Source organism: Aethina tumida, chromosome 3 (genome assembly GCF_024364675.1).
Source record: "Aethina tumida isolate Nest 87 chromosome 3, icAetTumi1.1, whole genome shotgun sequence".
In the NCBI taxonomy this organism is placed as follows: domain Eukaryota; kingdom Metazoa; phylum Arthropoda; class Insecta; order Coleoptera; family Nitidulidae; genus Aethina; species Aethina tumida.
Genome location: NC_065437.1, coordinates 30,103,442 through 30,128,822, shown reverse-complemented (window position 1 = coordinate 30,128,822; position 25,381 = coordinate 30,103,442). Strand labels below are relative to the sequence as shown.

General features: G+C 30.9%; 2 protein-coding genes across 5 annotated transcripts in view; one reads left to right on the top strand and one right to left on the bottom strand.

Moving 5' to 3' along the window:
* Positions 1-25,381, top strand: part of LOC109600751 (furin-like protease 2) — a 323,673-nt gene that overhangs the window by 165,464 nt on the left and 132,828 nt on the right. The window lies entirely within an intron of this gene.
* LOC126265030 (uncharacterized) lies at positions 10,752-11,511 on the bottom strand. The gene has a single exon (XM_049965274.1). It carries the CDS (start codon positions 11,464-11,466, stop codon positions 10,813-10,815), a length of 654 nt encoding a protein of 217 aa, XP_049821231.1. The 5' UTR covers positions 11,467-11,511; the 3' UTR covers positions 10,752-10,812.

Genomic DNA, 25,381 nt, shown 5'->3' with positions numbered 1-25,381 from the left:
AACCTAGACAAAGAGCATCGTCTTATCCTAGGGCAACTCAATTTACTTTCTAACAAATTACATAATACGTATATCATTATTATTATTTAATAATAGTAGTTGATCAATGTTTTATTTATGCGAATGATATATTGGCGAAAGAACTCTCCCCAGTTTACATCGGCAGATTTATCGCACGTTGATTTTTTCATAAAAATTCTCTTGCAAATGCTTATTTCCTGGAAATAAATCACTCAAGCCAGATCCGTATATCAGTTTGATGCGTGCTTTTAGTGAGAGAAATGCGGTCTTTCCCTTGTAATATATACAGGTTATTTGTTAAGTAGATGGGCTGTGCCGTATAAATAATTTAATAAACTGGTTTTGTAAGAAATAAGGCCGCCAATACATCACACTTCCTTTCTGTAGGATAATTCGTTGAATAACAGGAAATTATTTATTTAATATTGATTAAACAAAGTGTTTGACAATTGATTGCGGTGGTTAATTTCGTTGACAGGACGATGCGGTTTCAAATACACAAATGCGTTTACTTAACCTCGCCCTCGTTAACAGTGCGATTACATTGACGTGTATCAAACTGCAAATGGAAGCGGCCGATGCGAGAAAATAAACCTCTGGCACAATGAGGGCGGTAAATAATTGACCCCGATGAGGAAACGAAACAGAGGGACAAGGCTTCGGAAAAGTATCCGAATGTAATGGATTTCGCATTCGTCTTTTGCTGGAAGTACCCGGCCAGATAATTAAACTTGAAAAAGTAATTTGGATTCATTACTTTATTTGTCAGTTAAATGGGATCTATAAACCCTGTAATATGTTTTTATCACAGTTTTATACACATCAACAGTGTGCGCAAGTTAATTAAATTAATTGTTGATGATGGTAATTACAATACGTGTATATATTACTTTACTAAAACAATTAGATCCTAAAACAATGTTGTATTGTTGATATTGGAAGCAATTGGGAGTTATTATAGAACCGTCGAATGCAAGTTGATCTTAATCTCTTGATAGATTTCTCGTATAATTGAGCTAATCCAGTAATTTTATATCGGTCTTAAGAGCTGCACTAAACGTATTTAGAATGGAGCAGCCCAATTTAATACCCCAATTTAAGGCACTGTTTATCACAGATAATAGTCTGTATACAAAAGCAAAAATAAATCTTTTTCGAGGACAAAATTAAACATTTGTAAAATATTCCTTAAAATGATTTAATTTAAAATTTGACCAGTCAGTATTAAAAAAAAACACATCTTCCAAATTTCTTGAAGACGCGCTGACAACTCTTCGATAGTTCTGCGGGATGTGATCGGAGCTTTCTCTTCATGATATTCATGAAAATGTTTAATAACATGTATATATGATTATTATGAAATAAATTCACAAATTTTATGTTTTGAATGGTTGGGCCAACTTCATTGATACAGGGCTCGTATATTAAGACGAGACACAATCAAATATTTGGGTCAATTAATGGGGTATAAAGGACAAAGTCGTCCAATTTGTGTTTTAATTTATTTTCATCAAAGTTATTATCAATTAGACTTTTTTTTTTAAAAAAAAAAAGGAGTTAAACACATTAGGCGAGTTGCGAATCGGGTTTCAATTCCATTTCGCATTGACAGCGATCCAATCAGCGCGAATAAAATTCATCTAAGCGTATAATAGAATCAAACCATTGCCGTAATTGTTTGTCTAACGACCATTAGTCCAGATATCCACGCCAGTGACTTGTGTGTATAAATCGAATTAACAATTCGTATTCGGGTAGAGACAAAGCCGAACACTAATATTAATTCGCACCTGTTTTATGCATTAACAGATTAATCAAAATATTATGTCCGTTCATGTCTATTATATTTGCCAACTGCAAACCTACCATTGTTTGGACAGTGTCCGCGGAAATAACGATAAAAATATAAGGTACCAGAATTTGATACATTTTGTTAAAATTGGAACAGTTTTTGGTAACATACGTTTCTAGTAGATTTTGTTCTAAAAATAACGAATTGTCCTTCTTCATGAAGCTACACCTACTACACTTTTTAAAAAATAAAATTTTGACATCTATACATCATTACGCATTAAAAAAAGTTGAAATATCATTTTAAAATAATTTAACCAAAAGTCCAATTTAAACTCAAAAAATATAACAGAAGCTATAACTTTATTTTGAAAAAAGCCTAATTTGTGGAATTGTAATTAAAACTCCCATCAATAGAATACAGTTTGGAAACATTTTCACTAAGCTCCAGTGAAAATAATTTCTATAACGAAATAGGCAAATTATTACATAATTCATTGTATGTTTTATTTCAAATACGTATCACAAAATGGAATCCATGTTGTTTGATTACAATTTGCGCTGTGTATTGTGTGCGGAGAGCAATTCTCATTTTATATTTTGATTTGCCCAATTAAAAAAAGCGCTTTGATCATACTTGGTTTACCGTCAACTAGTCCTCTGCGGTTCGCAGCCATTTACATACAAGAATATGTGTCCGTTTTATCACATAAAGCAAGACTAATGTAATTACTTTAATTAGCCAGAATCGCCGCCTACTTGAAACACGTGGTTTGGAAGGGAAACCTCCAGTTGCAATTACACGAAGTTATGTTCAAACGCCGATATAATATAATTGACATAATATTGACTAATCACAGGTCCGAAGCGTCGATTAGATGAAGTGGTCACGTATGCCGATTCTCCGTACTTAACATGTTAGATATAGAGGAAATTGCCAGGCGGGAATACTTGGTCTCATCAAAGACTTAATCACATCAAAGACATTAGCACGTGATCCAGGCGCATTCATAAATAGTAAGCACAACTGTAAACAATTCAAACAACATTAAGGGAATTCGGAAATAGAGGTCTCCTACCGACCAACAGGCACATCAAGCAGTTAATATTAAATAAATCAGACTGTTAAGTTTAGTATTCAACTGTTTATATAAAATAAGTACAGACCGTAACTATCTTTTATTGTCCTCAAAGTAATGTGTGAAGTTAAAATTGAAGACCCAATGTATGTTTGGTGCGGCTCAAGAGATTTATAGCGAAACTTATATATCTACTTTTCGTCTAGTTGCTGTTAGGTATCCAACTTTGGTTTGTTCCATCGTAAAATCGCGTTTAACCCTCTGATGCCCTGTATTCTATTAAATTACTTTATTATTCTCCGGGGACGTCGCCTTTTATATTTGTCCTCAAAATGCAATCCAATTCAAATGTATATTGATTGCTGAGCATCACGTTTTTATTTCGGAATCAATTCGGAAAATTGCTTTGCTTCTATGGCGATTGGAAAAATAAATTATGATAACAGTCGAGAAAGCCTTTTTTATGCCCGTCATTTTTTTCTTAAATCTTCTATATGCCTACTTTGGAAATTATATATTTAGTTTAACCGAAACGGATGAACTCTATTATTTAGAGATACTAAGAATACCTTTTAAGAAAACATTCAGTACAGTTGTATATCAAAGTTTAGATATAATATGGTATTTTACAGGACGAAAGTTATTTCTTATGTTTGATGCTAAAACTCGCTGAAATATTTCCTTTTCACAATAACCAGTCAGCGTTAAAGTTGAATAAAGTTCTAAGTCATAATTAAAAGTTCCTCTCTTAATGTTTTTGAAACTTGAATCTATGTTATTTGGACCCGGAAATGGTTAATAATTAAATTTACTAATTTAAACAATTAATAGAGATCAAAACTTTTAATGTAATATTATAAAATCTTTACCATGACAAACTATTTTTCTAAAGTTATATCGAATCCATTTAGCATTGTTTGGATAAATTCGTAAATTTATTTTCCAGATAAGCATCAGAAGGCTATCTGATTCTAAAGTTAGTTTGTAATGTTACATTTGTCTGAATTTGTACTAAAATAAACAAAATGAAACAAAATCAAATGTAAATTTAAGGGCCTAGAAATACACTTTAACCTCAAAATAGGATTTAGCAACCCGGTTTATTCTAAATTCGTATGTTGCTAAGTATTGGAACAAAGCTATTTGTTTCACTGAAGTCACTAAACACAATTGGTCGGCGACAATAATGCCGCAATATTTTTCCATTTTGCAGGGCATTCGGGAAAGTTTCAGATGCTGTAAATACTTTTCACAAATAAATCTCTTGTACGGAACTCGCCAAAATTGAATTTAACCGATTTACTTCGGTGTTCAGTTGAAAGGACGGTTTGGAAAGAAAAGCTGGCCACGTATTATTCAACTTATTCTGTACGGTTCTTTAAAAAAGTAAATATAAATAAACAATTTATTATAACATTACATTAAGTATAGAGCGTACAATCATATACCTCATGTTTGACATTATTCAGTAGTAAGAGAAGCAAAATATTGTTTTTTGAAATGAAAAGGTGTTATTTCAAAGAACGTTATAAATTATATATTATTTGGATAAAAGGATGATCCTTTATATAAAATATATTAAAAATCCCAATGAATTACTATTAATTATTTCAATTATAATTTGTGTGATAATCGTTGCACATGATAGGATATTATATATAAAAGGAATTCGACTTGTTCCTAAAGTTATTATGGTTGATGTTAGAACTTGATGGAGACGGGAACGGAGCAGAACAGAGACGGAGAAAATTGAATTTCAGCCGCATGACGCTTTCAATATTGGTACCGGGAATATATCGTAAGTGGCATAGAACAGTATTCCAAACACACACTATTTAAATTACAATAAATAATCGAGTTAAGAGTTATAGGATGCAAAGGGCTCCGCGTGTTCGCACACAAAGCCCCCAATTGTGTCGTAAACTGTTGTAAAACATGAAAAGAGAATCTAATCCATCTCGACGAGCAGAAAGTTTCGGGATTTACGACTATGCAGTAGTAAAGCAATTCGAGAGTCTCAGCGGCGAGAAGATAAGATTGATGTCTCACTTCGGTGACCGCATATGTTGTCCTGCCTGCCAGCCCTTTTCCAGCCTCCTTATCCTACGCAACGAATCGATACGGTTGGCGCGAATGACGACGGAATAAAACTGTAAAATTTCACATTCATATGACCCCAGACGCACCGTCATGACGTTTGCCGAAAATTTATCTCACGCTCGTAAATCTCCGACCGCCTAAATTACGCCGACAGGGTCCACATTCCGTGCATGTTGATGGACGTTTGCGAAAAATAAATAAATTCTTAAATGTCAAACATGTAATATTTACGTTGTCACAAATTAGTTGGTTTGAACACATTGCAGGTCATCGACAGAAAACTTTATCTAATGTAAGTCTCCAGAGCTAAATCCCTGATTGCCTCTTTTGATAAGCCTGACCTCTTCAGATAAATCAGAAAATTGATAATTCACATTCCTCACTAAAGTAATGTTTCCTTAAAGTGTGTGCTCATTATAAATGATAATTTCAAAATTGTTATGCACCAAAAACAATAAAACTCGCGTGAAGTAAAATTTCCTAATTCTATTTTTTACAGGCAAGGGTAATCACATTTGCCCTTTTCCATTTCCCACCGAGTAAAAACACTTAAGTTGCCGGTACTAGAAAGAAAGTACCTACTCGAGCCGGCAAAAATTTAACAACGCCAACTTCGTAATAAAACGCCTCAATATTTCCATGTTTATCTTGGTAATGCAATCATTTTCTCGAGTTCATGTCACAGTACGAATATTAAAAGGAGTAAAAAGGTGGAGAAGATATTATTCGTGCGGCCGGAGAGGACGATCCGTAAGAAAGTCCGACGCGTTTATTTAAGCATAACTTAGATTTTTTACCGTCCAACGGGGAAAGTGCCACGACGCGAAAATACTTAGACCATAAGGGGCTGCATGGCGGGGAGGATCGTGTGCCTGCTGGGATGTTGGTCCTGGGAAAGTAGTGCTCTTGCAATTTCCTCTGTCTCAGCGTATATTGAAGTTTCTCAACAAATATTTTTCTTACTATCACAATGATTTATCTTGCTCTTATATATAGATTTATAGAGCCCGAATGTTTTTATCACTTTTTGTTTATTTGCTATTTTATCCAATATTAAAATTAATTAAATTTCTTTAAATTTTATTGCTGCATTAAAAATAAAATAAGGAGATTGTCGTTTATATACGATAAAAGTAGGAAACATAATCATAAATATATTTATATCCTTGCGGTAAGTGAACATTAAATGAAATATTAAACTCTTTATATCTAGTATTCAACAAGCATCTTAAGACTTATTTAATAAATTCTTTGCGTATCAAATGTAAATCCCAAAACTTCCACCGAAATTGCGCTTCAAAATTAAAATCAACTGCCTCTACGTTTTATAGTTTTATGTCTTAAGTTATAAAACAGGAAGGTATGTGTGGGTTTGAAGTTTTCATATAAAATATTCAGCATTACTGTTTCCAACTTTTGACATTGTTTGCTGTGCTTATTCTTCGAACGGAAGCTGCTTATTACTTGATGTTTTGGTCGCAACGTTGTGCTCTAATTTTCTTCAATAATTAACATTTTTATTTAAAGTTAAAGTTATTAAATATTCTCTTATTTATCGTTATTCTGGAATTATAAATTTTTAGAACAATGGATAATTACACATTTATACATTATAAATACGTTTTTAATTAGTTCAATAAATTTTCAACCTCTTCGTATATATTTTAAATTTTTAATTGTATGTTAATTACATGCTATAAAAATATGTGCAAAAACTTAACCGTTGCCATATATTTTGCATGCTATCGGATGTAATCTATGCTAAGCTAATTTTCCTCTATTTGTTTCAGGTAAATTTTAATAAAGCAACCAATTATTCCACTCTCCAAGGTAACAAATAAAACACTACTTAATTAGGTTTGTTAAATTATTCAGCGCGTGCATGTATTTACAATGTATAAATTACCGATGGTACATTCCAAAATTCCAGTTGGTTTAATTATACTTTAATTTATTCTAATTGTTAACAATTTTCAAAGCGTTTTGTAATTTACACATAAAGATCCCTTAGCACCTAGATTTTAATTAAGTACTAAATAATACTAATATGCATATTGCGCAGAGTGACATTAAATCAAAAACCGTCATAATCAAAATGTTATGTTGAAGTGAGGTCCCTAGATTTTATTTTTTATTAAATTTAAGTTTGGATCTTTTGGCCAATTATCAATGGCTTGAGTACTAAATAAATGGATTATAGTTGTCAAGCTCCAAATGACTGTACGCAAAATAAACAGGAATGCATACCTTTAAATAATTGTACAAGGGAATATCAAGATGTCAATTTAATGTTTTTATCTAAACAACAATATGCTGCTACAAGTGTGAGGAGAACGCTGACCGAAAACAATACTAGCCACGCTACTAGTCAATACATGAGACAACATCCTAAATTAAATAAACTGCAAAATAATAAAAATCAGTCAAATAAACAAAGTAAACTTGTGCCTCAGTCCCAAATGAATAATGAAATAACTAATAAAGTTACACATGTTGACAAACAAATGTCAACGAAAGAACCTGATATTAAAAATGGCAAAAAAGCAAAGAAGGAATGTTCGTATTTGAGTAGTGGTGTCGTGACAGAATCATCGAGAGGTCACATGACAAGTGTGACAACTTCATCTCATAAGGTGTCAATAGAAAATACAAATGAAAGTTTATTTTATCAAAAAATGTTCACATGTGAACCGTTTGAAAATTGTATTATAGAAACGTCACGGGAAATAAGAAATTCAATGGTCCAAAGTAAAAAAGCTACAGAAAGAGACACAGTTTTAAGTTTACATAATGCAGTAACAAAGGAACATGTGAGCATAAATGATAAACATGCGTCTATGAGACAAAGCAGAAATGAGTCAATTGAAAATCTAAATAAAAATTTAGTGTACCAAAAAATGTTTATATGTGAACCTTTTGAAAATTGTGTTATAGAAACATCGCAAGGTATAAGAAATTCAATTGAAGAGTCCAGAAAAAGTGGAGAAGCTACAGAAAAGGAGACAGGTTGTAGTTTACATAATAAACTAACAAAGAAAAATGAGAGCATAAATGATATGAGACAAAACAGAAATGAGTCAATGGAAAATCTGAATGAAAGTTTATTATATCAAAAAATGTTTATATGTGAACCTTTTGAAAACTGTATTATAGAAAAGTCACGGGAAATAAGAAATTCAATTCTCCAAGAGTCCAGGAAAAATAAAGAAACTACAGGAAGAGACACAGTTTTAGGTTTACATAATAGAGTAACAGAGACACATGAGAGCATAAATGATAAAAATGTGTGTATGAGAGAAAGCAGAAATGAGTCAATAGAAAATCTAAATGAAGATTTAGTGTATCAAAAAATGTTTATATGTGAACCTTTTGATAACTGTATTATAGAAACGTCACGGAGTATAAGAAATTCAATACAAAAGTCCGGAAAAAGTGCAGAAGCTACAGAAAAGAAGACAGTTTGTAGTTTACATAATACACTAACAAAGAAAAGTGAGAGCACAAGTGATAAAGATGTGCCAATGAGACAAAGCAGAAATGAGTCAATAGATAATCTAAATGAAAGTTTATTATATCAAAAAATATTTATATGTGAACCTTTTGAAAGCTGTATTATAGAAAAGTCACAGGAAATAAAAAATTCAACTGAAGAGTCCAGAAAAAGTGGGGAAGCTACGGAAAGAGACTCTGTTGTAAGTTTACATAATACACTAACAAAGAAAAATGAGAGCGAGAATTCTAAAGATTTGTCAATGAGACAAAACAGAAATGAGAAAGTATCAAGAGGGACTCTTTCAAATATTCCTTATGAACTGACAAGTTCCTATAATAAAAATTTGTATTACCAAAATCTCTTGTATTCGTGTCAACCTGTTTGTGACACATATAAAACCAAATGCACACCGATTAACGAATGTATTGTAGAAAATAAGTTACACTTAAAGTCTGATGAAAACATTATGTCTGGATCAACAATGGGGTTATATGGGAGTGATTGTCGTCCACAAATACGAGGAAGTGTTGCTACAGAGACACGATCTGATTTGCCTATAGAAGAATCAGAAAAGAACAGTAAGGATGTGGAAACAGAGTAGCTGTCCAGCTTACGTAAAGTTTAGTGGATTAAACTGAAAAAAATAAAATATAAGGAGATTCTTTCCCAATTAAAAAATCGATCTCGATAATCTAATTGAATTTCAATGAAATTTATTAAAAGCTATTTTAACAGATTAATTTACAACATTACGTAAATTCATATTAAATTTTTATTAATACGTATTATAATTTTAATTTCCTTATCTCTAGACCTAAGCATAAATAAATATTTTAAAAGAATATTAATTTTCGCTAGGCATAATAAGCGTGAAATTAAAAAAGGAACCTTGACAATTTTTATGGATTGACGTAAAAATGACAATAAATTTTTGTATTACTTTCAAATGTCCTCTTCACATATAATAAATCGGAAGCCATGTCAATGTAAATCTGAAGATTTTATAGACCCAATCGATCGTGTCGAAGCGCAAGCAGTTCAATGCACATCACGGACAAACATCAAACCTCAAATAAATGACAGACCCGAAACTACTGTTGAGTTCGAAATCATATCTGACCACTACGGAATAGATAAAAGAACTGAATGTTGTCAACCTGACGATTGTTTAAAGAATAGAAATATATGCACTCTTCTTGAGAATTGTTTGCGTGAGAGGTGTAAAAATAGTAAATTCGAAGAAAGGAGTAATAGAGCCTCAATGGGACCTTCTAGAAAAAGCTGTCAATCAAGAGGAACATTTTTCGAGGATGAAACATCTCTACAAAATAGGAGAAGCACTTCAGTAAGAAAGTCAAGAGCAAGTGAACTTCATAGGGAATCTATAGGCATGCCAAAGGAAAAATCAATAGATTATGTACTAGATAGAGAGTCTAATGCAACTATTGCAAATAGGGAGTCTATGAGAGATATGCCAAATAGAGATTCTATGGCAACTATGTCAAATAGGGAGTCTATTGCAACATCTAGAAAAAGTGCAGGAAAATCTAGCTTTGATAAATATATCGACGAATATATGGACAATGGTTCATTTGCACGTACATCATGCTTATCGAATGTAGGCTCAATAGCAACCATGTCAAATAGAGAGTCTGGGGCAACTATGCCAAAAACCGGATCGACAACAACCCGGAAAACTATCGAAAGCGGGAAAAGAACGTCAGTTTTGCCTACAAGAGAGTCGATGAATCAATCAGTCTTTGATAGTTACAGCAATGGAAGAGAGTCCGAGACCGTAATGGACAATGATAGAATATATTGCTGTCAACCTGAAAGTTGCTTCCTACCTCACAAAGTATGTTCTCCAAATGAAAGTTGCCTTCAAGATTACAGATGTGAAGTACATACTAACGGATATGATAGAGAATCAACTACCAAATCCAGAAAGAGCTATCAGTCAAACAGGGAAACATTTCAAGATGATTGTGATGAATTATTATCGGTACAAACCACCAAAGATTCGGTTAGGCCGTCAATACTACATATGGAAAATAAACAATCTAGGCAATCGAACTTGTCAAAAAGTATAAAATTTTCAAATCTACCATTTCCTGGACAACCGGAAATCGAGTTGGATAATATTTCTCTATCCCCTGATGAAGAAGACGCTCTACCACATCCAGATCCAAAAAGATCAATCAGATTCGTTAGATAGAACATGCGTGAAATCAATATACTTTTTTAATAACTGTATTTTATAAAAGCCATTTGAATAAATTTAGTTTATTGTCAAAAATTTTATGAGTATAATATAACATTATTCGTTTATTACAAATCTTTTGGCTTTGTCACACCAATGTATCCAATAATTTCGACGGGCTTAGCGGCACCGGCTGAGGCTTCGTTGCTGGTATTTACACAATTAAAGCACTGGTACCTCTTTGCTCCTTCAACCGCTGCCTCTTCGGCCTTCTCCGGAGGTGCCAATTCAACGGCAGCTTCGGCCGCTTTAACCGCACCGGCAAAACAAATCATAGCCTCGGCCATTGCTAGTTTGTCGACGGCATTTGATAATTCCGAGTCGGGTTCCAATCGCATTTTTGTCTCGATTTCGATTCCCGTGGCTCTCGACTCAGCCATTCTGTCCATGAATTCATCGGTAACTGGAAGACCTTTCTTTGGAATTTTCACACCCTCTAGTTCCTGATCGGCAACTATAGATTCTCGTCTCTTTTTCAGCTCTTTTTCGACGCATCTGTCAAACCATTCCATAATAGTTTCCTTTTTCTTTTCTTTTTTAATTTCTTCTTTTGGTGGCTTAACTTTAGGAGCTTGCATCTCCGGAGGGCACACACAAGGAATCGGACGATTATTAATGTTATTAATAGTACTATTCATAGTACTATTCATAGTACTATTCAATCTACATCGATCTTGTGAATTTCCCATTGATGTGGCGTATCTGGAATTATTCGCACTCATTTTGCTTGTTGTTCGTATAAGTTCAACTGAAAATTTTTATATAATGTCAATAAGTCAAAATTATATATGCCTATAATGACATCGAAGATTAAGGTTAGGGAATAGCGAGATTTAAAATTGAAATTGAAATAATAAAAAGAAATATTATTAATAAAAGTAACCCTAAGAAATAGGGAAACATTTCTAGCATTGGCGCTAGGAATCCTCACACTACTGACCTTTTTACTATTAAAAGGTACATTTAATAATGCTACTTAAAGTGGTAGTAGTACAAAAATAATGGAAAAGATAAAATTAGTTCAGTTTGATTGGATTGGAATAACTCAATATCAAAAGAGTTTCCTTTAATCTATTTTTCACATTTTATAAAATTTTGTAGTTGTTGTGGAAATAATATATAATAGGACATTATATAAAATTTATAATTACTATATTTAATTATATAAATTTTATTTAATTGATACAATTGATATTTTAATAAGTCAGTGAGATTAGGACCCTTATTACAATTTTAGAAACTATATTCAAATATTTCTCACGAATTTTTCAGTGTAATATCAATTCAATTACTTAAATATCAATTCAATTACTAATTTCTGGATTTACTATGTTGATTTTCAACATGAATGTGGTACACACAGAATATTTTCTACTGATTTATTATATATAAAAATGTACTTGTATGTTGGGCATTATAACAACACATTAGTTGAAGAAAATTTGCCTCTGTATGTCTTCAGATAACGTCATACAAGTGCCAAGAAAGTTCATCTTGTCTCTGTTATCATTTATTAAAGAACTGTCTGGTAATTTCTTACGTGGCGTCGCTACGAAACACATTTACTTAACTTGATTATGTCATCATTTTCCCCTTGATGTTTTGCCTCCGTTTTAAATAGAAACCCCCAAAAGTCAAATTATGTAAATGCTTCTGGTAAATTAAGGTGGTGCTTTCTCCAGAAACGCAATAATGCTGTATAATTATTAATAATAAAATAATTAATACTAGTTATTTAACTTATAGTATCAATAAGAATATGATAATAAATTAATAATATTATTCAATTATTTTAATTGAACTTTTTCAACGATTATTAACAAAGATGACCTATATTCATAGATTTGAATATTTAAACTTAATTTCAAATACAATAATTTTAATCCTTTCTACTTAAATATTTACAATTAAAATTGTATATTTAAATACAATGACGACAACAGAAATTTAAAATTATATATTTTGTAAGATATTTCATATGTTAAAAGGAACTAATTCAAAATTTGACGCGTAAGTATACAAGGTGTTTCACAACTTATCCGAAAAATTTTAACTACATACTCACTATTACATAAGAAGTTTAAACAAAAATGATAAATCGACTACTTATGTAATAGTGAGTATCTGGTTGAAAATTGTCGGATAAGTTGTGAAACACCTTGTATAAAACATATTTCAATATCCTATATGCTTTCCTGCTCTTTTATTACGCATATCACATTAAATATATTTACGTTTGTGTTATTATTTAACAATACTCTTAATAGTAAGATTCTTAGTAGTATTTATATTAATTTATTGAATAAATTTTCAATGGGAAGAAAGCAAATATTGTACTCAAAGGAAAAGGGAAATAATAATTAACATGAAACATCAAGTTCTAATATAATTAGAAAAGTTTAATCAACAGACAAGTTGGAAGAATTAAAAGAAGGAAACGAAATTCTTATCTACTAGGCAAGTAAAAAAATGAATTGATTGAGTCATATATTATCAGTATCTAATAAAGCAATTAGACGTCGACTAAATGAACACAATTAGGATGTATTTCAGTAGAGTATCAAAAAACACTATTAACATCCAAAATTTTGGAGAAGAATACTTTGGAGTGACGAATTCAAGTTCAGTAGAATAGGAGCAAATAGTAAACAAGACGTACGCCGTCCTCCAAATAAAATTTTTTGAAACACGGAAAATACTTGGTTTGATGTTCTTTTTCTTGGGATGATGTAGTACAAATAATTATTGATAATATGAACCATTCTATGAATAGAGATATCATGAGAGATGTTATATAACCATTTTTCTGTATGATAATGATCCGAAACATGAGTGTAAAAATTGTTTAAAGTTTGTTATATTCATCGTTTTCGATTGGCTAGCGTAAAGTTCAGATTTAAATCCAATTGAAAGCTTTAGTAGAACTCCTTTAAATTTAGATTAATTATTGTTTTTAATTTATGAGAGGCGGATTTTAGTTTTAGGCGACTGTTAACGATAGATAACTCATTGAATTTTAGCCTGGTTATTTATAGGCGATACGAACAATCAATAAAATATTAACCATTTTTTTAAAATATAAATTATTTAATAAATATTTTTTAAATGTGTGCTATTCCTGTGACTAGTCACATTCTGCATTTACTTTGTTTAAGATTTAATTTAAATAGAAATTGTTTTGAATTAGGTATAAAATTAATTAAAATAGTGCAATTATTTTAAATGTAATAGTAATGCCTGTTATTTCTCTGGCTACCACTACATTTAATAAAAAAGGATTTGCAAACAAATATTTTTTGCATGTATAATACTTTCTGCAATAAAACCTAATTTCCATCGAATATCTCCTATAAAACCGTGTTATCGCAATCAGATTGGCTAATAACAAGCATTATTTGCTTTCCAGCTATTAAGGGTTCCATGTATCTAACAAATCTAAATGTAAATTACTGAGAGGCGGTTCCACCTCTATGAAATACGGTGTCACGCAATTTCTTAATTGTTTATGCATTAGTAGAAAATGATTAAGTGTTCTGAACGTATATGAGAATTTTCCTGTCGAGCTTAATAAATTGCGTGGAAGTTCATATAAAACCGCTTTTTGTGGCCTTTATTGGAAAAAGTTATACCTGTCGCCGTACAATTAGCATTGTGTAGTATTCCATTAATTTTACATTTGTTGATCATGGTGTTAACTTTCATAATTAAAAAGCAGCTGCTAATTATATTTCCGACATCATATTTTTCAAGCGCTAGATTTTAAAATTGTTTTTTCATTCCCAAATCCCTGTCACAACATTCAAAAGCCAGTGTTCGTTGCTACGTAGCTAAGTCAGTTGCATTTATTTTTCGGCGTAATAAATGAAACCGTCTTTCTCGAATGCATATGTTTCTATTAAACATAAAATCCTTTTGAAATTTGAAATGCATTGGGTTATATTATTCATCAGACATCGTGCCGTCATATGCGAATAGGTGTATGTGGAAAATAGTGAGAAGTTTGAATCTAATGCGCTGTAGTGGAAATATATTGCCGGTAACGCGGCATTTTAAAATAACACTGTCTTCATAAAAGTTCGATTGATATCAAGAGGCGAATCTAAATCACGATTGTAATAGATATCGTGAGTCGAATGCGGATAAGGAATTTCATTTTGATCACCATGGCAATATACTCATATCTTACCCGGTTGTGCTTATGGTTCACATCTACGTTGCATCCAAAAGGAGTGATTGTATCACTCATGTATTAACAGCATTGATATCGTAGTAAATAGTGGTAATATTTCGTTTCACTTTAGTAGTATACACATCAAATTTTGAATATAAAACTTCTTGCGACCATCAGTTCATCTTTTAAGAGTCCGAACATTAAAGTCCATATTATGGTAAATAATTAAAGGAGTAATTAAATTTATGTCTCATAAATTTTCTTAACGAGTTTGTGTTTATCTCCCATTCTAAAATTTAAACCGTAACAGAACCATCACCGTATATTCATCCTGCTCGAAAGAAAATACATTTAAATTCTTTACATTTCCGGTGCTTGTAACAGAAAAGTTGTGACGTTGTTCGTTATGATAGTGACACCGGCAATTAAAATTCCACTTTTCATTAGGTGAACAACTTGACAAATTAAACTACAGGTACAATTATCATTTTGAGGCTCCGTCACCGTGGCATCCATTCAGCCTGACAATTAACTTGGCAAACTAATTTCGGGCGCGGGAAGCTAATAAGACAAACAGGGCAAAAACGATGCAACTCACTTCACGTGTTACTAACAGGATTTACCGCCGTAATTGATTGATGCATATAGCTTTATATTACCATAACTAAGGACATTGTCGTAGTATGCTAAAATAATAATTATTAAAGTAGGGTATGTTTTTAAAAAATGTTTTTTAGTTATTTTTGCAATTCATACATATTTGAACATTTTATATAAATTTATTTAATTAAATATTAAACATTTGTTCTTTGCAGTCTCTATGAATTAACTGCATATGTTTAAACTCCGATTAAATTAAACATTGATTAAAATATAATTTGAATAATTTATTTTGTGATTGTTCCAATATATACGTAAGTGTAAACTTTATACAATAAATAAAAAGTTAAAAGTAAATATATTAAAGAAAATTCTTTATTAACAAAAAAACGAATTTTTAGGTTAGTATAATTATTAAATTACTGTAAAATTATTCAGAATCTTACCATAAAATTATTTTTTAAGTAATAAAAAAGAATCTTTTCAGTTACAGTATTACTGTAATAAAAAAGCATTCTTGAATAATGAAAATTATTCGATTATTAAACAATTTTCTAGTTTGAGACGACACGTCTCGTTTTCTCGAAAAGTAAAATAAAATTTTTATACCTCTCAAAGTACTCGAACAATTAGAACATTTACTTTTCGAACATCTCGGCAACACCTTCACATTAAAGCTTTAATTTCACAAGTTTAACAATTTCTTCCAAAACAAAGTTACGCGAAACCATTAGCACTAGAAACTTCCCGCCAGACGCCCACCAAGTTTCATTGAATCCAACAGACCGAATAAATATTATTTTAAATAAAGTAATCCCACTGTATCGCAACTTACCCAACGTTTTTGTTATTAATTTGACAATAACTATATAACGTGGGTTTGAAGTTTCGAACCGTAAAACTTTTAATACAAGTTTGAATAACAGTATTTTTAATTGAAATTCCATTTTTCTATTAGTCTAAATAATTCAAGTTTTATTATGTAATGTTTTAAAATAGTAATACAAACGTTTTAATAATGCAGATTCTACCTTAAAATAGGGCCGTTTTATGTAAATAACTTCAAGTCCAACTGTGGAATTGATTAATTCTAATCTAGGATATTAGTGTCTGGTCATGTCCGTAGGTTGACACTTTCATAATATTAATCTGACGTGCCCAAATCTGCAATTTATCACGACTAAAGTTTCATTAATTTCAAATTATAAACAAATATTAATGGCAAACTTTGTTTTAATTATAAATAATAATAAAGTTTAACTTTGTAATCCTAATTTGGAAAGTTATTGTTTAGTAAAAATATAATTACTTTTACTTTGATAAACATAAAGACTTTAATCATATTTATTTAAATATATACGGTAAATCTACTATTATTTTCTGTTTAAATCTAGTATTATTTTCTGTTGAAATTAAAAGAATTTTTATCAGTTTATTATTTATATCAAAATTGAATGAAGTATTTATAAGTAAATTAAATATTGATTGTAAATTTATTTTAAATTGTTTAATAATTTTCTATAATAAAAGATAACTGATTACATTTGCTTTCAGTAGAAAATTCGTACTAAATTTAAAACCGTACATTCATATATTATTAGTTTACAAAAATACAATTACTTATTTATCAGTTATATCAAATTAAGGACCCTTGAAAATATTTTCAAATGCACTACACACAAACAAAAAGCAGGTATACAAATGCAATTTCATTAAACTGTATTACCACATCCAAACCCCTGCAAAATGAAATAGTCGGTTCATGACTAAAATGCAGCGTGCCGGATTAAAATCGAAATCAAATTTAGCCAATATTATTTGCACTGTTTGCGGGAATATCAATTTTTTTATTATTCAGATTTGTTGTGCACAATCGAAATTTAATTATTAAATCTAATTAATGTCACGGATATTGTTTATTCGGAAGCGAATGTGTACGGTCCGTTTAGAATCTAAAAGCAAATTAGCCAAACAAAGTGTGACGGTTTTTATTTGTAGTGCACCACATCTAATTTGATAATAATATTGTGGCCATATCGCTTTTGTAAATCAATTTGTGGACGAAATTTAGTATAATTAATTCAACTGGGCTTTATATCTAGTTTCGGATTGTTTGTTGTATAAATTTTATATACAATTAGACAAAATCTGTTTTACTTATTAGTTTATTTTATTTTGTGAATCGAACGAACGGTTTTAATTGATAATTTGAGTGTAGTGGCAGCTTGGCTCAATAGGCGTATTAATAATTATTTGCTATCTACTCGGCTGACCGAAATTTTAAGGCCTTAATCTGACATACGCTGGTGTTCAATTAGAATAATGGACGAGACGATAAGCGATTATTATTACCTGGATGTATCTCTCATACCCTTGAGTAATTATAATTGGTCAAATGATACACAAATGCAATTAAGCAAATTGCAACTAGATAAATTATTATATGAATAATTAACGTGCCGTGGTCAGTTAGAGACTCAACCAACCAAAAATTCATACAGTAAATTGTGTTATACTATAACAATACCTGTACGCAAATTATAATCAAAAACCGCGTCATTTAGACCAATTTACAAATTTATAAACGTTTAGAGATTTAATCTAATTAATGTTTGGAATAAAAATAGCACTGAAATGTTTTTGTTAAATACGTTACCTATTTATTTTTTTTTATTTTATTTTTGTCATTTTTTTGCAAAAAATATAAGTTAATAAAAAATAAAAGAGTTTTCAAATAAATATTTTTAAAAATATTATTTGTTTTATATATTTAAAGGAAAAATGATAACCTGTATTTTTGTCATTTTTTGTGAACAATGTAAATTAATAAAAAATAAAAATGCTTTTAAAGAAACATTTTTTAAATTCTCCATTCCTTTTGTATTTAGTAAAATCAAAAAACTGTAATTACTTGATTCAAAATGTTATGAGTGTTATTATCAAACAAGTATTTTATTTTTTCAATGTTTAAATTTATACTAACATAACTTCTTTAAAATAACTTTTATTTAACAAGACAATCAGCGTTAAAATCTACACTACACGTTTTTTGAAATGAAGAAATAATTATTTCAAAGCTCTATTGTAGAAGAGATTATCAGAATTGCATTATATTATAATAAATATATTATTAAAATACGTTTTAATAAACAATGTAATCTCCAGCTCAAATTAAATAAAATTGTATCAACAACAGAACTTTTAAACCAGTAATAAAACTGAGATCACTAAAGATTAACCGCTACATGTTTCCAATCATAACTTGGTGGGTCCCCCTTTGCTCTACGAACAGGGTTCAATAGCTCGTTCTTTTCTAAAAGCATCAGCAAACTTCTCCACATTTTCAGACTGGTGCTTTCAAGTATAGTAGTTCAATTGGATTGCAGTCTGGGGAAGGCAGACGCTACTAAACAAAAACGAAACCTTTTCCAATTTTTTGAGCAAATGGAATAATAATTTTTTGAATAACCAAGTCGTAATATTGTCAAGCATTCATAGTTTTTGGTTTAAACTCCATGCACGTATCTAAAGAAATTCCTCCCCACACTCCAAAAGCAACAGTTGAAGCTATATTTTGGTCATGACATCTTTCGCCACATTTGCGCCATATCCAAATAGGGCTGTCTGAGTGTTATAATGCGTACTTAGATTTCTGAGATAAAATATACATTTGAGATTACTGTTGGCTCAGATTGACATAGCGGCAAATCTTCAGAAGAAAGTCTTCTCGAGATGTTTTCCGACGCTAAACAACAGTTATATCAAAAGTTTGTTCAATTTCATAAAATGTTTTTTTTTTTTGAAATTTTACGAGTGTGAGAAGGTTTATAGTCAGTATAATATAAACATTTTTTCTAATATATATTATGAATCAAAAACGTAAATTTCTTTTTTGGTGCCTAACTATTCAGAAATTAAAACAGTTTAAAATTATTCAACAGTGTTTAGAAAACAATTCTGACCAACAAAATTTAATACAAAAATAACTTCCTTTATTATTTGAGAGGATACATTGATTAATTAATAATTGTTAATTTATTACATAATAATTTGTTGCAGTTTTAAATAAAATATCAACAAAATTAAATTTACTTCTTTCATCTTAATATTTTAATATGTAATTTGAAGAACACATAAAAAATATTAATTATGTAATCAAATACAGTAAACAACAATCCAACGCTTCCCTAACAAAATGTCCAAAGTGAAAAATAAAGTTTGGGGGCATGTTCTTAAGTGGCAAGGGCACGGGAAGGAAAACGTACTCGCAACTCCTCGGTGCTCGGCTCCGCGAACTGGGTTAACTATCTGAATCTGAAGGGTCTAATTTGACTAATCAAATACGATGTGTTGTTTCAAACACGGGTCGATATCGCTACAATTTAACTACCCCCTGCGAATGCAGTATAATACACGCGGATCGCCCCACAGTTACCGACTATGAAATTAATAAAGATCACTACTCTGGCCCGTTACTGCCGAACTGATAATTCGTTTTCGTACTTATGGCAGTTCGAATTGCTGTTTACAAAGTTCTGCCTCGGGCGAAACAACACGTTGCCACTTTACGACCTGTCAGTATTAATTAAATCCTTCTGCCGAATTTGTATCTTGAATTATTCCATCGCGAGTTTCGGATATATAGTTTTAATAAAGATTAATTGTAGTTCTATAGAATATTAGGGGAGTTACTCTAATGCACAACTTCCGCTTGGATTTACCATAGGCGAAGCAACAAATGCTTACGGCTTAGTTGTAATATTTATTACTTCATGTCTCGTTCTTAATGAATCGCATTTTAATGACTAACTATAGTGTTTAAAATTTTATATTTTAGTTTGAGTAGTACCTCATTGTTCACTTTCCTTGGGAGAATTAAGATAGAAATTCTTTAGTTGCCAATATACAAAAATAATTAATTACATTCTTAAGGTTAAAAAAATATTTATTCATTTTCACTGAAGGTTGATAGACAAATAATTATAATAATATATTCTTTAATTCTGCTAATAGTCGCCACATCAAATGTTTTCTTAACGAGTTTTCATGGATTTTAATATAATACAAAAATTATATAATATAATTAATATATTACAAATAATTATAATCCAATAAGCCCAATAAAGGAGTTCATTCATTTTTATATAATAAAAATTAAACAAATAAATCCTGCTAATTTTATTATTTGTCCAAATATAAAATGACAGAAATAATGACGAAAATTGGACAATAAATTCGAATACTTTTTAATATCATTGCATGTTCACGGTTGACAAGTATTTTAGGTTTTAATTTGGCTCGTACAAATTTATTCATTCGGATGAGATTATCCGCTACATGAACCATTCTCCCGCTTAATGTAGACATTTCTATGTAAAATGCAGGTTCCAAATTACTGAACTTTAGTAACTTTAGTCGGCCGTTGAATAACTTAAAAGTAAGTATATATCATAGAAAATTATGCACATCCTGTTGAACCTAAACTATTTGTATCTACCGGACCTGACAGTTGTGAAACTTTATCATGAAGTCACATAGAGAACACGGATTATGCGGATTAAATCGAGCAGAATGAGTATGGGGATATCATTCGCTTCTATTATGGATGATCTTGGGTTTATAGTGAAATGTTCTCGGAGGCTTTCTCGACCCCTTAAAAAGTGTCTGACGCTAAGAACTTTCAATTGGAGGATTTCATCAAGATACTTCACATTTCCGGAAACTCTGACAAGTCCTTTTACTCTAAATTCTTAAAGAGTTTCATATGCTAATGGGAATTTTTTTTTATATTAAATACGTAAACCACACAAAGAAAGTATTACGTATAAATGGGACGTATTTAATGAAAATACACATTTTTTATTACTGGTTTGCTGCTTAAATGTTCAGTACACTAGCAGGAATAAAGTTTAAAAAATCGTTAAGTCTTAGAAGTATAGTTGTAAATGTCCTGTGTAAAGGCATAATAAAAATTACATATATCTACTTCAACTAGAGTTTTAATAGGCACTTTGCCGTCTCGTATAATGTTTATCATGTTTTTGTGACATCGATAGACACTTATTCTTAAATTTATGATACATACTCCCGGAGTAGAAACGTTTTATTGACTGCTTTTGATATATCCGGTAAAAGTTCGAATAGTCTTAGCTGGAAATTTCTATGTATAAATTATAACTTTTTTGTTTACTTAATATATTTTTAAATTCATCTTAAGTTATAAAATTACACCAATAAAATTTGATATTTTATATTTTAACAGATACTCAGTGTCATAGAAAGTAGATCACATAGATTTAGTAGTCAGATTTCATTATTTTTATTGTACAGTTTGAGGTAATAAAAAGTAGTGCAATTAATATTTTTGTATGTGATATTGGAGAATATTACTTTTTAAAACTATTAATGATTTAGATCTCTTCTTTGATCCAAACTCTCATTGACATGCCTTAGAATTAATGTAAATGGGTAGTAAATTTTGTTCTGAGGTAGTTCGTCCATACCACCTCCACTAAAAGTTATCCAAAGTCTGTGGATGAAGGGCTAAATTTTGCTTTTCTCCATGATGCCTTCGGACATGTACAAGACCATTATGCCAAGCCAAACAAAGTAGAAATTCATCATTGAGCGACCCAATTCCATTCCACATCCCAAAGCTATCATTGTTTTCACCACTTCAAACTTTCAGCCATGTTGCTATGTGAAAGGAAACACGAATTAAAAAATGTCCAAAAAGTCTGGATTTTACAGTAAATGTATGAAACCTCCCTTCTTCTATAAACCACTGGTTGGCAATTACACGAGTGATCACAAATTGATTTTGTGTAGCTAAAATTATAAGGCGTGGGTCATGATGTTCGTTTTCCTGAACTCCTCGCACGTCTTTCTCGAATTTCTTCATACCTTGCGCTCAACATTTCTAGACAGAGTTTCTGTTTGTGCGACTAGCAGTTCCTTCAAACCAAAAACTACCTATTTCTATCAAACTCACTCACACGGTTGACATGATAGAAATGAAAGAATCCTTTAAAAACAACAGAAGAGATATGAATTCAACTATGTTTGTATTGTACAAATTTAACACACTCAAAATTTAAAAAAAATGTGTAAAACTTATGTCCTCATATAGAAGAATGTATAGATCGAATTTGGTTAAATTTTGACTAGTAGATCTACCTACCTGTTTCATTTTTATATTTTTAAACTAAAATAAATAATATAAGTAGTTTAAAACGCTTTTTATTTATTTTCCGTTTTAGCTACATAGCTACAAACATAAAAAGATCTTTAATTCGCTTCATATAATGGGAAAAAGGGGTTAATTTAGAATGGAAGTAACGGCGTTAGTAAAGAAAATTAAATTACAATCTATACAATATTGCCAAACACGAAAGTTTTCTGGGTCATGAACATTAAAAGTTGACAACGAGCATTACATAATTAAAAGCACTTTCCACCCACTCCAAATAATAAAAGTTTTCCTTTAAATGAAAACGTAAAAGTTGATGACTTTTTAAGCAGAAATGCGCTGCCACGAGCTTAATGCTCGAATTGATTATCAGGAAATAAACAGGATAACCTTTACAGTCGCGGTTTATTACAAAGTGTTGTACTAACAGCCTTTTAAGTTTCCATCTCAAATAAAAATGCAACGGGTTGAACTTGCTGTAGAGGGAAAGGTGGTTTAAATTAAAACTACCAAATTAACAACTAGCAAATTTATTGGAAAATGTTTTTTGTTTTCACTCTCATTCATACTTTTTAAAAGATAAAATTTGAACCCGATTAGAATAAATCTTTCCTGATAGCTTTTCCATCGGTCATGCGGTTAGCTCCCCGCTTCCTAGGAGCCAGACGGCATTGCATAAGCGGGGGTTGGTTTCGCGACCGCACAGCACTGGTTTTGTGACCTCTTCCGCCCCGCCGGTTGTACGCGGACGCACCAAATGCAACCATTTTAATAATGCAACAGGCGTATTTCATTACTATTATGTATGTAGTAGGAGTGTGTTCAGGTGGGACTTTTGTCGTTACCCTGTTTATATTTAATTAATAATAAAAGTCGAAGCTAGCACAAGGGACTTGTTGTTTCTGCATGGATTTCGTTTGTGCCTCAAGCGTTTGCTTTATTAGAACAACATGGGATGATGGGCCCAATCACGTTTATGGACCGTGAGGTTTGGACGGCATTTGCGAAATTAATGTATCCATTAGCAAATGACAACGGATTTTAAAGGTGAAAATCGTTGTAAAATAAAAATGATTTAAGCCTAAGGTAAATTATGTTTATGGATTTTAAGTTACTTAATAAAAGTTTACTTAATTTATATTAAATATAGAAAAATAGATCAAAGTATTATAAAAAAAACTCTACTGTAAGATAAATATTATGACATATAATAATTTTTTGTTTAATGTATTTAAAAAAAAAAATCACTTCTAAAACATTATTGTTTATTATTTAAAATGATTTTTCATATCACATTAAAAAAACTGAAATATTAATTTCCAGTTATGTTTTTAAATTTAGCTTCCAAGGCATACAAATACATTAGTGTTAATAAATCAGATTACAGTTATAAAAGTGATATATGTTAACGTCACATTTTCCATTTTTATATAATTTACTAAGTCAAACTTTTCTCAGGTCATAAATATTTCATTAAATAGTCCCTAGCGATACATTCGTGAACTACTAAAAGGATGAATGACGATTGTATAAACAGTTTTCCATCAAGGACACATAAAAGGGGGAACGATCCCGACAAACAAATAAATTACGATACAGTTTCCTTATATTTCAAGTATTTATATACGGCTTCCTGAATTTCTAATTCAGCTAAGTCGGTCCAAAAGTGGATATCGACATGCTTAACACGACTGAAGTAGAAAAGCATGTTCACATTGTCAGTAAAATAATTAAGGAAAAGGAACGTAATGTCCTTTAAACTTTTGTTCCCGATGCTCACTGCGAGATCCAGACATTTAATTACACTAAGTATGTTGCATTCCGTAAAAAGTAAATTTATATTTGTAATCCCTCTGTAGTATATACTTATTTCCACAGGTTAGAAGATGACACCATTACCATAGCTCACTTAACAGTATTCCAGAAATGGATGGGAATTATTCCGAGTGTCTTTTTTGCTAAAGATTTTCATATCATGTCCTAATGTACGAACTTTTTCCAAGACCGAATTTTCGGTCAAGGTCTTTAGGACTGATATGAGAAGATTTATGAAGTGGCATTCTTAAAAGGTACTTGAATACTGCTGACGATGTTATTAAATGATACCATTAGTCAGACGTAAAAAACGTGACGCTTTGAATCTAAAATTTACGTCACATTTTCTGAAGACTAATTTCAATCTAAGAATGTTTTGACACATGAAAAATGTCCCACTTGAGGAAGCATTATACAATGAGGTATGAACTAAGCAGTTTTATTATCTGAGAAATTACAGTAATGAATTCTTTTGGGTTTAGTTTAAAAATTTCATATGTACACACAATTATTCATAGAGATTAGAAATTTATGTAGTACTTGCATGTAGTCTATATTATTTATTAATTACTGCTCCGAATTCATATTCAGAAAATTAATCACGTACAAAGGCAATTAAATGATATATGCAGTTTCAACAAATGAATTAATATCCTGTCAGATAAATCAATCAATATTATAAAATGAAATATGAGGAAAATATTCATGAAACAATGATTTATTGTATCCAGGCCATCACTCTGACTATGATATGCGTTCAATGCATTTGTAATGTCAGCTTTATATTACTTATTGAATGCGGCCGGACTGGACACGTATCAGTGTTCAAATTTGACGAAATGTTTCTGGATCAGGGTGTGAA

Bases quoted from the DNA above. Each gene is read 5' to 3' on its own strand.
- LOC126265030 (XM_049965274.1), bottom strand. From the start codon at position 11,466: ATGAGTGCGAATAATTCCAGATACGCCACATCAATGGGAAATTCACAA.